The sequence below is a fragment of the mitochondrial genome of Phoenix dactylifera (assembly GCF_009389715.1).
Source record: "Phoenix dactylifera mitochondrion, complete genome".
Lineage (NCBI taxonomy): Eukaryota > Viridiplantae > Streptophyta > Magnoliopsida > Arecales > Arecaceae > Phoenix > Phoenix dactylifera.
Window position 1 is genome coordinate 94,074 of NC_016740.1, and position 13,293 is coordinate 107,366.

The 13,293-nt window shown below is 42.4% G+C and overlaps 3 protein-coding genes across 3 annotated transcripts; 2 read left to right on the plus strand and 1 right to left on the minus strand.

Moving 5' to 3' along the window:
• Positions 1-497: 497 nt before the first annotated feature.
• RNA_pol (DNA-dependent RNA polymerase) lies at positions 498-3,125 on the minus strand. The gene has a single exon. The coding sequence runs from the start codon at positions 3,123-3,125 to the stop codon at positions 498-500; it is 2,628 nt and encodes an 875-aa protein (YP_005090363.1).
• A 1,925-nt stretch (positions 3,126-5,050) lies between these two features.
• On the plus strand, positions 5,051-5,497 carry rps7 (ribosomal protein S7). The gene has a single exon. The coding sequence runs from the start codon at positions 5,051-5,053 to the stop codon at positions 5,495-5,497; it is 447 nt and encodes a 148-aa protein (YP_005090364.1).
• Positions 5,498-6,362: 865 nt separating this feature from the next.
• On the plus strand, positions 6,363-7,946 carry cox1 (cytochrome c oxidase subunit 1). The gene has a single exon. The coding sequence runs from the start codon at positions 6,363-6,365 to the stop codon at positions 7,944-7,946; it is 1,584 nt and encodes a 527-aa protein (YP_005090365.1).
• The last annotated feature ends 5,347 nt before the right edge of the window (positions 7,947-13,293 follow it).

Consider the following 13,293-nt stretch of genomic DNA (forward strand, 5'->3'; position numbering starts at 1 on the left):
ATTTCATCGGAGCTAAGAGGTAACTCTTTTTCTAGGGATTCCAGCCTACCTGAAAGATACACTCGAATGTATACACCTGATAGCAAAGCTTTATCGTAATCCTCAGCTTTTCAAATTATTAATTTCCTAATAATAGCATATACATCCATGTTAGGCACTGCATTCCCGCTAGAATCATTTAAAGAAATAGCATTACCTATTGTAAAGGAAACATCTCCTGTTGGTATTTTCATGACATAACTAATAGTAAACTTACCATACTGAAACCCAGTATTGTAAACGTACTTCATTAACAGTCGCATTACTGCCAATGTTATAACTTCAATGTCTGCACATTGCGGGTAAGGCTCTTTAAATTTGACTTCAGCTATTCTCAATCCTAAATATGGATCCTTGCATTTTTCCCAATCGATTAACTGCTGTAAACGGTTCCAATAACCATTGAACATAGAATAAACACTATTTATAAATGTATGTTTCATTGCTATCATATTACTTTAGTAGTGCACGCTGTAGTTACACCCGAGATTCCCCCATCTCGAGAGATCTGCCTTAAATTCATTCCACTTCTCAGCATGACGTTTCCCACCATCCGATGGCATCTTAAAATGAGCTTCACCGCACACAGTATTGCAATATTTCTCGTAACAACTCACTGTAGCAGATATATTTCTATCCCATTTGATTCTCTCTGTTTTACTCAAATCCTTAGGCATGAGATAATCCAAAAAATATCTAATATCCTCACCTGGAATAGGATCTTCCACCCAGTGAAAGACATAATTGCTTGGGTTCTTCGGCAACCGCTCTTCTATTTTGCGTGCAGAAGCCTTTTCTTCAGGTGAGTCTGATAAATCCATGTAAAACGGGAAGTCTGGCAAGATCAGATTCCTATTAATAAACTGATTTATGAATCGAAGTGGAGCACCCATATTTACAAATACACCTGTATAGATTTCGGGAACCATTCTTGCGTAAAGAGCAGTGGTTATGAAATTATCGTGTACCGTGTACACCGGCGCTCCTTGAATCAAAAGAAGTTCCTCTACCACTTTCATAGCTATATAGGCATCTTTCTGATGAATAAAGTTGACGCAGGTAGCCACTTTAGTCTTGCGACTATCCCTATCCGGCGTAGGCACTCGGAGAGTAACCCGACGTCTCTTCTTGCTTACCCTATCATAAAGCCATATATCCGTTGCTTTGCTACGCATATAGTCCTGCACAGTAGTGATGTAAGGTATACTATAGAACACAGGTTTATCCAATTTTGAACAAAACCAACCGATTAGGTTAATCAAATTGAGCAAATTGACTATGTCTGGATATTTCAAGCTCAAAAATTCATAGCAAAGTACAGCGAGGCCATAGCTATCCTTATGACTTAGCAATGATCCATAATGATCCATTATATCCTTAGCCATGCTCGAGACTGTCTTACCATATATTAATGGCATAAACAATCCTTTGACGAGCTTTCTCGTTAACATAGAAAGTATGACTGCATACTTATTAGCATCCAATCTTGTAACCAAGAACTTCTTAAGCTCTTCCTGCAAGCACATGTACACATCTTGGATTTGACCGTCTGATGATGGAAGAAGATTCGTTCGCCTACCCATTTCTTGGTTAAGCAAGAGATAACTCATAATTTGATAAGCACTCGCAGAAGCATCTTGTGTCACTGGAACCTTATGATAATTACTAACTATATCCTTAGACAGGATCTTGGCTAGGAACTGAAATGGATCACTAGCTTGCACTGCAAATTTCATTAAACTTTCGTCCGAAGCTAACATTAGACTCTGGTGTTCGTTATACCATTTAAATGCATCATCTAAGTTAAAGAACTTCTTATACTTAAAGGCTGCTGCACATGCTAAGTCTTGACTTATAGTCTTAGCCAACTGGCTGTTTAGTGCTTTAGGTTGACCGGCAAACACTATTAAACTTCGTGACAAATCACGCTCATGAAAATGCAATACACCTGAGCGGTAGATTCGACCACGGAAGTCCATGAAGGCAGGCAAATCAAATTGATAACCATCGTATGCAGACGCAAGTCTTATTACGAATTCTTCATACCTAGCACGCTGCACCCGCTTAACTAATTCCTTTATCAAAACGTGACAGCTACAAGCATTCTGAACACCTTTGTCACTGAAGTAACTGAACCTCAATAGGTCAGAGGCTTCTTTCAGATTCACGTACGCTAGATTTCTTGGCATAAGAAGACCCAATTCAACTAAGCGATTACGATTTTGAAGAATGAACTCCAATACCTTATTGTTTATCTCAAACACTTGAGACTGAAGACTATTCAATATAGTGCACATACGCTTGTACCCTGAATATTTCAAAGTGACATAGAAATGGCTCAAGTCACGAGAAGTTAATATACGAAACCTATTATAGATGTCTAAGGTAGGTCCGCTTAAGTAACCCCCTGAAAGATCCGTTAACATTGTTGGTGACTCTTCAGTTGAATTCCAAGGTAACGGATTGCAAACCATCGGAAGATTGAGTTTTATAGGAAGCAGACTGAAGTCAAAATTACACATCGCATAACAATTTATTGGTATATAGCCCTTACCTTTCTTATTAACCACCGGTACTTCTGTAAAGCTCACTTCACTTGACAAATGTATAAGACCTCTTTCCACCAAGAAATTGACCAAGTGGACCCCGATCGCATAATGAGTCCTAGTAACTTTGACTTTTCCCTTCTTGGTAGCTCCTTTGGAATCGAACTTCACTGCATCCTTATCTGATTCAGCCTTACTAGTGACGACTCCTTCCACCTTACCACTACCCGCTGCTTTTATTAACATAAATCTTGCTTGATCTCGTACAGCAGAATCAAGCTGTTCCAACAAAGTAGATACCCTAACTACAGATAAATCCCGAACACAGTTGAACACCAACCCTAGTACATGAATAATGATAGCCTCAAGCATATAGTGACCAAACTGATTAAGCATAGGTAAATACTCCGTTGATAGGTGAGTCTTTAGATATTCCTTTGCAGTAGGCAAATCTTTACTAATCAATAGCTTGATCAAGTTAGGACTTGAATTATAGATACTTCGCTCATCGAACTTCATTGTCAATTCTTCAATAGTCATCTGTAAATCAATCAACTCTGTCTCGGTAAACAAAATTTCTCCTTTTTTATTCTTCTTTGAATTCAACAACTTGATAACTTCATCCTGATACTGTAAAACATTAGAACTCTTTGATTTAGAAATACCCGACAGCTTACTGTAGTAATTAGTCCAGAACTCATCAATAATACGGGACTTACTTAGTCTGACATCATTTGTGGACTGACTTCCATCATTTTATTTTATCCCAGAAGAATAATATCTATAAATTAGACTGAAAAAAACTCGAATTATTAACTATTATTTTTATAGTTCTTTGCTCACTAACAATTCAAATTCACTTCCATCTGTGCTACTATTACAATAAAATAAATTAAAATATCGTATAATCGAATTCTCCTGCACGTGTGATAAACTTATCTGGTAAGAAAAGCGCATGTTTAAGGCCTTGCTGGGCCAGTGCATGGTTTGTGCAATCATGTGTTATGTGTTTTTTCCTGTTTAATGAGCCGGGCCTACGTGTAGAGCATTGGCTCCAGCGTCCAATGGGTGCACCTGACTGTTGTTCTCCCAGTCCAGTTGGACTAGAAGTCACAAAAATTCATTGGTGGGGAGCGTCGACTGAGGTCTCCCTAGTGACGGCATGTGCCACATAATAGCTTTTTAGTGAAAATCGAATTTTCTTCTTCTATTTTATTTCTTATCCCTAAAGAGGGGTTTTGGGATATTTATTCTACAGTATCCTCCCGTTGCCTTACCCTGGATAAAAAATATCCCTCTCTCTAACGGATGAGATAGGAAACACTCAACTATACTCATTGTAGAGAGAGACCGGCTATTGGGATTTCCGGGGAGGAGTACTGTTGATTTTGATCCCTCAAAAGAGATAAGTATACTTTTTTTCCCATAAGAGGTATAAATTATATAGAAAGTACTCTAAATAAGATATTTATTATTCCTAAAGAGGGATCCAATAGTAGTGGTACTTTATCGAGGCTACTGCACTACCTTCGGCTTCATCAGTCTTCTTTGCCTGCTCTAATCCCTTACCCGTGGGCATCCATTTGACTGTAGATCTTGTTTCTTGAGGCTTCTCCGGTCCCTTTTTTGCCGTGCCGCGAGTGCACGAAGGGCGGGAGAGGGGAAGAGCGGATCTCCCGAGACAGGCTGCTTTCTAAATTGAGTTGTATCGTGGAAAATGCTGTGATTCTCAATTTAGTTAAATCATTCTTGTCTATTAAGATTGTGTCTTATAATGGTGATGATTGCTCGTTGCCTACCGGAATCCCGCAAGCAAACCTCATTACATCAGTGCTTTTGTTTTTTGTATTGGATGATTTTGATCGATGGTTTGTTTCTTCTTATCCCTATCGTTATGCTCGCTTTTACGAACAAGGTGTCATAGCACTGCCTCGCCCGGAGGATTCCAATGTGCTTTCGCTGAAAAAAATCGAGTCAATCCTTCGTGAACTCCATTTTGCTGCAAAAGTCACAGTGGTGGTCCGAGGTGGGTTGCCTATCCCTTGTCGTGGAGGACGATTGTTTGTGGATGAAGGTGGACAAATCTATTTCATTGATCAATGATTGATTGAGTGGTCAGAGAGAAGGATTCCGTGTAGGCTCTTTCTGTATTGTCGTACGTAATTGTGGGTTCCATATTATTGTTTTTAGTTAGTTAGGAAGGAGCCTTTCGTTGTGAGAGCGCTGGCTCTTGTCATGGTGAGTTACTTACTTCCATGATAAGGGAAGGGACTCTGGATCCTAACCACCTTTCTTTTCTTTTTCTTTTCTAAGTGCCGTGGGTCAGTCATCCATTCGTACGATATTAGTTATGGAAGGAAAGAGGGGAGTTGGCTGATAAAGATGGACAGTAACGATTGCGTAATATCAATTTTTCGGCCTCGTCATCGAAAGCGGCTTCCAATTGCTCGGAAATTCTCAGCTATATGGGGGACTTGGATGGTGAGCAAAAACAATTGATCAAGAAGTTGGTAAACTTTCGCATGATCGATGGTAAAAGAACGAGAGTTCGTGCTATTGTTTATAAAACTTTTCATCGCCCAGCTCGAACTGAACGCGATGTAATCAAACTTATGGTTGACGCCGTAGAAAATATAAAGCCCATATGCGAAGTGGTAAAAGTAGGAGTCGCAGGTACTATTTATGATGTCCCTGGGATTGTTGCCAGGGATCGTCAACAAACCTTAGCTATTCGTTGGATCCTTGGAGCAGCTTTCAAACGACGTATAAGCTACAGGATAAGCTTAGAGAAATGTTCATTTGCTGAGATACTGGATGCTTACCGAAAGAGGGGAATTGCACGTAAGAGAAGGGAGAATCTTCATGGACTGGCTTCCACCAATCGAAGTTTCGCGCATTTCAGATGGTGGTAAAGTGATACCACATAAGGAGCTCTTCCTCATTCAGTCATATTCTTAAGTAAGAAATGTTTGACCCTTTTCCTTTTTTCATCTTCATATAGAAAGAAAGTCGGCCTTCCTCATACTCCCCCCTTCATTCATTGAGTTGGAGGAATCCACAGGAGGCCCGCCCGTTATGCATTGCATAAAAGAACCTTTCTTTTTATGAAGACTCTTTTTTCAGCCTCAGGTCGAATGAATACGAAAGGGAGATCAATCAAATAAATAGGCCATGAATGAAGAAGTGGAAGTGGTGGGCCTTTCACCTTCTTTCTAGTGACTCGTGGAGCTGATAAATCTACTTCAAAGGGAGGGAAGCTAGGAGTGCTAGTCCGAAAGGGGGGTGTTCTCCTTTTTTTTCATTCAATCATTTCTGCTTGACTTTAGCCTTACTTATAAGAAAAGAAGCAAGGAATGATGCTAGTCTGAAGGCTAACAGCTAAATATAGAGCTTGATGTTATATCTGACATAGTTGGTCAAAAGTCCATTTTGATTTATATATGATCGAACTTCCGCGAGTTCGTTTTCGGTCATCCTGCATTTCTTTACTTCACCGACCTTCGCAGATTAGGCTAATCGTATTATTAAAGGAAGGAAAAATGGATACGCGGTATTCTATAATGAACATTGTAACGTTAGAGTTTCTTTAGTAGGCCACAGCAGATCGAAAAGTGGCTAATTTAGCTCAGTCGACGTTCTCGTATGGGTAGCCCCCAGTTGTTATCATCGCGTAAGGGGTCGTGGAAGGAAGAGTTGGGTTCGAATCCCCCACCTTTTTTTTTTCAGCCCCTAACAGGGCCCCCCTCTGATAAGGAAGGAAAGTTCATTCACACTTTAATGACAAATCCGGTCCGATGGCTGTTCTCCACTAACCACAAGGATATCGGTACTCTATATTTCATCTTCAGTGCCATTGCTGGAGTGATGGGCACATGCTTCTCAGTACTGATTCGTATTGAATTAGCCCGACCCGGCGATCAAATTCTTGGTGGGAATCATCAACTTTATAATGTTTTAATAACGGCTCACGCTTCTTTAATGATATTTTTTATGGTTATGCCGGCGATGATAGGTGGATCTGGTAATTGGTCTGTTCCGATTCTGATAGGTGCACCTGACATGGCATTTCCACGATCAAATAATATATCATTCTGGTTGTTGCCACCAAGTCTCTTGCTCCTATTAAGCCCAGCCTTAGTAGAAGTGGGTACCGGCACTGGGTGGACGGTCTATCCGCCCTTAAGTGGTATTACCAGCCATTCTGGAGGAGCAGTTGATTCAGCAATTTCTAGTCCTCATCTATCAGGTGTTTCATCCATTTTAGGTTCCATCAATTTTATAACAACTATCTCCAACATGCGTGGACCTGGAATGACTATGCATAGATCACCCCTTTTTGTGTGGTCCGTTCTAGTGACAGCATTCCTACTTTTATTATCACTTCCGGTACTGGCAGGGGCAATTACTATGTTATTAACCGATCGAAACTTTAATACAACCTTTTCTGATCCTGCTGGAGGGGGAGACCCCATATTATACCAGCATCTCTTTCGGTTCTTCGGTCATCCAGAGGTGTATATTCCCATTCTGCCTGGATCCGGTATTATTAGTCATATCGTATCGACCTTTTCGGGAAAACCGGTCTTCGGGTATTTAGGCATGGTTTATGCCATGATCAGTATAGGTGTTCCTGGATCTCTTGTTCGGGCTCATCATATGTTTACTGTGGGCTTAGACGTTGATACGCGTGCCTACTTCACCGCAGCTACCATGATCATAGCTGTCCCCACTGGAATCAAAATCTTTAGTTGGATCGCTACCATGTGGGGAGGTTCGATACAATACAAAACACCCATGTTATTTGCTGTAGGGTCCATCTTTTTGTTCACCATAGGAGGGCTCACTGGAATAGTTCTAGCAAATTCTGGGCTAGACATTGCTCTACATGATACTTATTATGTGGTTGCACATTTCCATTATGTACTTTCTATGGGAGCCGTTTTTGCTTTATTTGCAGGATTTTACTATTGGGTGGGTAAAATCTTTGGTCGGACATACCCTGAAACTTTAGGCCAAATCCATTTTTGGATCACTTCTTTCGGGGTTAATCCGACCCTCTTTCCCATGCATTTCTTAGGGCTTTCGGGTATGCCACGTCGCATTCCAGATTATCCAGATGCTTACGCCGGATGGAATGCTCTGAGCAGTTTCGGCTCTTATATATCCGTAGTTGGGATTCGTCGTTTCTTCGTGGTCGTAACAATCACTTCAAGCAGTGGAAAGAACAAAAGATGTGCTCCAAGTCCTTGGGCTGTTGAACAGAATCCAACCACACCGGAATGGATGGTACAAAGTCCTCCAGCCTTTCATACTTTTGGAGAACTTCCTGCTATCAAGGAGACGAAAAGCTATGTGAAGTAAAAGAAGAAAAGGTCGCCGACTGCTACTAAGATAAGAACCTAACAGAACTTTTCAAAATGTGGGTTCTAAAACCACTTGTGTAGGTCGGGGTTGAGAATTGGAGGGCCGACGAGGCTAGGGCCCTATTTTCCATTTTTTTTTCCGGTATGCGTTCGCGCTCGCAAACATCGCGAACATAAACACTAAACATCAGTATCATGGATAGCACCTCACTTGATCTTACTCTTTACACGATGACTGCCCTTTTGGGTTTTTTGACCTTATTATCTATTTGCCGAAGAGGTTCATTCTCCTCACTCAGGAAACGAGAAAGGGAGGAGGGCCCTTCATTCGAGCCCGATTCTCTTTTAAGACCAGATCCCCTTGTTGCACATGTCTGATCTTTACCTTCTTATGGAAAGCTTTGGCAATCCTCCTTTGATAACCCTGGGTATGGTGGAGTGCCTTCATCCTCTGTTCTGCTATCAGATTTAGTTGCTCAAACCTGCCCCTTGCTTTTCCATTCTGCTTCCGGTATTTCGGATTCCAGGGCGACCCTAAGGGATGGAACTTCCAATTCAACAGGTAGCACTGCTTCCATCCCATAAATCAGGGAGTATGGAGTAGCGCCGGTGGAAGTCCGAATGGAGGTCCGATACCCCCACAGGGCCAGTGGCAACTTTTCGGGCCAATCTCGATATGTGTCTGTCATCTTCCGCAGGATCTTACCTATTTTTTGATTTGCTGCCTCCACTGCTCCATTGGTCTGAGGCCTGTACGGCGAGGATTTGTGCTGTTGTATCTGATACCGAATGCACAGCTGCTCAACTTCTTTTTTTGAAGTGAGATCCCAGATCTGAAATTAGCTCGTGCGGTACTCCATATCTGCAGATTTTTTGTCTTTAATGAACTTGGCCACTTTTGCCGATGTCAGTGTTCGATAAGATGCCGCTTCCACCCATTTGGTAAAGAAAGAAATTGCCACTAAGATGTATTCGTGTCCATTTGATGCTTTGGGTGTCACCTTTCCGATGATGTCAATTCCCCATGTGCAAAATGGCCATGGAGAGGTAAGATTGTGAAGTAAGGCCGGAGGCACATGAATCGACGTTTGCATGAATCTGACACTTGTGGCACTTTTCACGTACTGATGGCAATCGTTCTCCATTGTTATCCAGTAAAAGCCTAGCCTCCAGATCTTTTGGCCAACATTATCCCATTCATGTGGGGACCACAGACCCCATTGTTGACATCTTCCAGAATCTTTTCTGCTTTTTCCTCTTTCAAACATAAAAGTGGAATCCCATCGTAGGAGCGTTTATAGAGACCGCCCCCGCACACAACGAATTGCATTGCCAACCTTCTGATTGTCTTCTTATCATTTTCCGTTGCATGTTTGGGATACGTTTGGTGTTCAATATATTACCTGATGTCAGTAAACCATGGTTTACCTTCGGGTGCCCTTTCAATGGCCCAAATATCACTATTGAACATGCCGGGAGTAAACTCAACTATTTCTATTAGGTTGCAATACACCGGGCTGCTTCTTTGTTCTATGGTGATTGGGCGGACTTTCACTCCCTCCGGAATGTTTATCATGGAGGCCAGTGTTGCCAATGCATCTGCGAACTTCTTTTTTTTTTTTTATCTGGGTAGTGGAGTGAAACTTATTTTCTTGAATTGCTGAGTGAGCTTTTCAAGATAAGCATGGTATGGCAAAAGTTTTTTCTTGGTTTTCCACTTCCCTTGAGTTTGGCAGATGATAAGCGCCGAATCCCCAAATACTTCGATTTCTTCTATTCCCAGGGTCAAGGCAGCCTCTAGTCCATGGATACATGCTTAATATTCTGTGGTATTGTTAGTTCCTTAAAAGTGTAGCTTAATGGCAATGGGGGTGTGCGATTCATCAGGTGCAATCAGCAATGCCCCTACTCCGTACCCATTTTGATTAGCCGCGCCATCAAAGTCAAATTTCCATGCCCTGCCCTCCTCTTCTGTGACAGCTATTTCCTCGTCTGGGAAGCAATCCTTAAACTAATGTTCCTCCTTGAGAGGGTGTTCAGCAAGGTGTTCTGCTATTGCCCTTCCCTTAATGAAATTTTTGGGTTACATACGTGATGTCGAATTCAGACAGAAGCAGTAACCATCTTGCGGTCCTTCCCGTTAAGGCGGGTTTCTCGAACAAATACTTTTTTTGGGGGTCCATGCGAGCTATTAAATGTACCGGGTAAGAAAGCATGTAATGCCTCAATTTCCGCGTTGCCCAAACCAAAGCCAAGCAGGTTTTCTCCAAATTGGTATACGGTATACCTGGTCTCGTAGTCAGTCATTTTCTTACTAAGGTAGTATATGGCCCTTTCCTTCCGTCTGTCTTTGTCGTATTGAGCACCCCATAGTGGTTTCAGTGACTGATAGGTATAGTAATAATTCCTGGCGTTGGAGGCACTAGAATTGGTGGACTCTGGAGGTATTCCTTTATTTTGTCAAAAGCTTTCTGGCGGGCTTCATCCCATTTTCCTGCGTCATTTTTCTTTAGAAGCTTGTGTATAGGCTCGCAAGTGGAGGTTAATTGAGATATGAAGCGGCTAATGTATTGCACGCGACCGAGAAACCCCCGAATTTCTTTCTCGGTTCGTGGAGGTGGCATTTCTTGGGTGGCCTTGACTTTTGCAGGGTCGACCTCTTTACCTCTTTGACTGACGAAAAACCCTTAAAGTTTTCCTGATGTGACACCAAAGGCGCATTTTTGGGGATTAAGCCTCAACTGGTACTGACGTATTCGGTCAAAGAATCTCCTTAATGCCGCACAGTGTTCATCTCTGCCCCTAGACTTCACTATCATGTCATCAACATATACTTCTACTTTATTTTTCATCATGTCATGCAACAAGGTTGTAGCTGCCCTTTGATATGTTACCCCGGCTTTTTTAAGGCCGAAAGGCATGACACGGTAGCAAAATCTTCCCCACTGGGGAATATATAGGTTTTCTGCATATCTTCTGGCGCCATCTTTATTTGATTGTACCCTGATAAGCCATCCATGAAGGATAATAATTCATGCCCCGCTTTATTGTCAACCAAGATGTCAATGTGTGGCAAAGGGAAATCATCCTTGGGACCGGCTTTGTTGAGGTCGCGAAAGTCAACGCACATGCGGACTCTGCCGTCCTTTTTCGGGACAGGAACTATGTTGGCTAACCATTCGGGGTATTCCGTCACTACAAGAAATCCTGCCTTTAGCTGCTTCTCTACTTCCTCTTTGATTTTCAACGTCCATTCGGGCCTCATTCTCCTCAGTTTCTGCTTGACTGGCTTGGCATCAGGATACAAAGGGATTTTATGCTGAACTATGTCTGTGCTGAGTCCAGGCATATCATCGTAGGACCATGCAAAGACATCCTTGTATTCTTTCAAAAGGTCAATCAGGCTTGTTCGTTCTTCGAGAGTCAAAGTGGTTCCTACCCTAACCTCTTGGGGTTCGTCTGCGGTCCCTAAATGAATGGGTTGGGTTTCTTCCATGACGGGTTGAGCCTTCCTTTCCTCTGATCTCTCCACCATTTCCAAGAGTTCAGGAGGAGTTTCACAATAGGTTTATTCCTCATCTACCTGCATGAGGCAGTGATCATTGGAAGGGGAGCTAAGGTCTGCTATTTGTTTTCCTTTTTTTTTCAAGATTTTAAGCATCTCATCATCATCATCAACAAACTCCGACACGTAAGCAAACCTAGATTGAATTTCATTGCAAACCACAAGTTCCTTGATTACAGACTCTCTGGCCTCCAGGGCCGACTCGACTTCAGAAATGATAACAGACACTGACGGGACATACACATCATTATTTTGGACAGACTTCATACCATCCTCCGAAGAGGTTACATTAAACAGGGACTCAACAGACTTGACTAAGACTGGTTCAGATAGAACACTGACAGACTTCAGCTGAGGAAGAGAAGACCAATTGCGTGGTGCTCCATCGGCTGGGATGATGAGAGTGGATGGGGAATCTAACCCAAAACGGCTGGCTAGCTCGTGCAATCAACTATAACTATTTTGAAAATCAAAATAGTCAAATAGTTATCTCCGACACTTCTCCGATCAAGGAGAGAAAGATTTAATTAGAGATATCCCAATACCCATAATATAATAATAGTTAGAACTCTCTTCAACCGGCTCTTTTTAAGCTAGATAAACAGGCTGAACTTAATTGTTACATTGAGTTGGGGAAGCCTCCTGTTCTTCCTACCCTGTTGAAAAAGAGACAACTCCCTGCTCCTCTTCTTCGTATGAAATAGTAGTGCCTACCTTTCATTTCGTCGAATTGGTTCTATCTCTTGACTACTTCTCCTCTTTAGATTCAGCTGCTTATGCTGCCTCTTCCGATGGGGACGCTGATAATGACCTATCTTCCTTACCAGGTGGATTTGACAAATCATTCCTTTCAAAACCGGTTTGGGGCACTGAAGACGAACAGAAAGTGAAAAAGACTCCCCTTTTTCACTCAGTTATTCCATTTTTTGCACGACAAGCAGTCGAGAAACAAATGATCGATGCCTTCAATCGGCGGGGCCTCGCTACATTAAAAACCTAGATAACCCACTAGTTTAGCCTTTGGATACAGAGTACTCTGGGAAAGGAATACAAGGACTCTCTCAAACCAGAAAGAAATGTCACGTACGGCACTTCCTAGCCAGCTCCTGACAGAGTCGGATAGCTCCCTCCAGCCGTCAATTACAGGCTTCGGTACTAAGCTCACTGCTCCGGGTAAAGAAAGGAAAGCCGTCCCTCTTCCATTCGGAGCAAGCATCGTAATCGTACCGCTATAAAACTTTCCATAGGAGGAAAGGTCTCCTCTACTGCCCATTCGCCGTCCTTGGTGAGTCCGGTTTTCTGTGCTACGTTATTCTTAGATCCAGCGAAATCATTGGTTTCAGAGTCCACTGTCTTTGTTGTCTCAATGAACACAAACCCGATTGTAAACTTTAATGTTTACACAATAATCTCAAATCAAAGCCTCTTTTGTCAATCCGGGGCAATACGAGTGGCATAAGCTATTTCTTAGAAACGGGCTTTCGATAAGCAATTGGAGGACTACCGATTGACTGATTGACCCCGGGAGTCAAGAATCTAGGTTCGACGAGCTCTTATTCGCCCCTGGCGGACCTGTATACTCTTGTCCTGTTGGGTAGAAAGGACACGGGGAGCCGCCGCTCCGTTGGGTGGTATTCCGAGGCAAGCTAGAGGTAGGTCTAAAAGACTATTCCGTCAGGCTTGCCTCAGTCAATCAGAAAGGCAAATGAGATTATATCTCGGGGAAGGCAGCATCTTTTGCCAGCGCTTTGGCATCATCCTTTCCTTCAATAACTTAAAA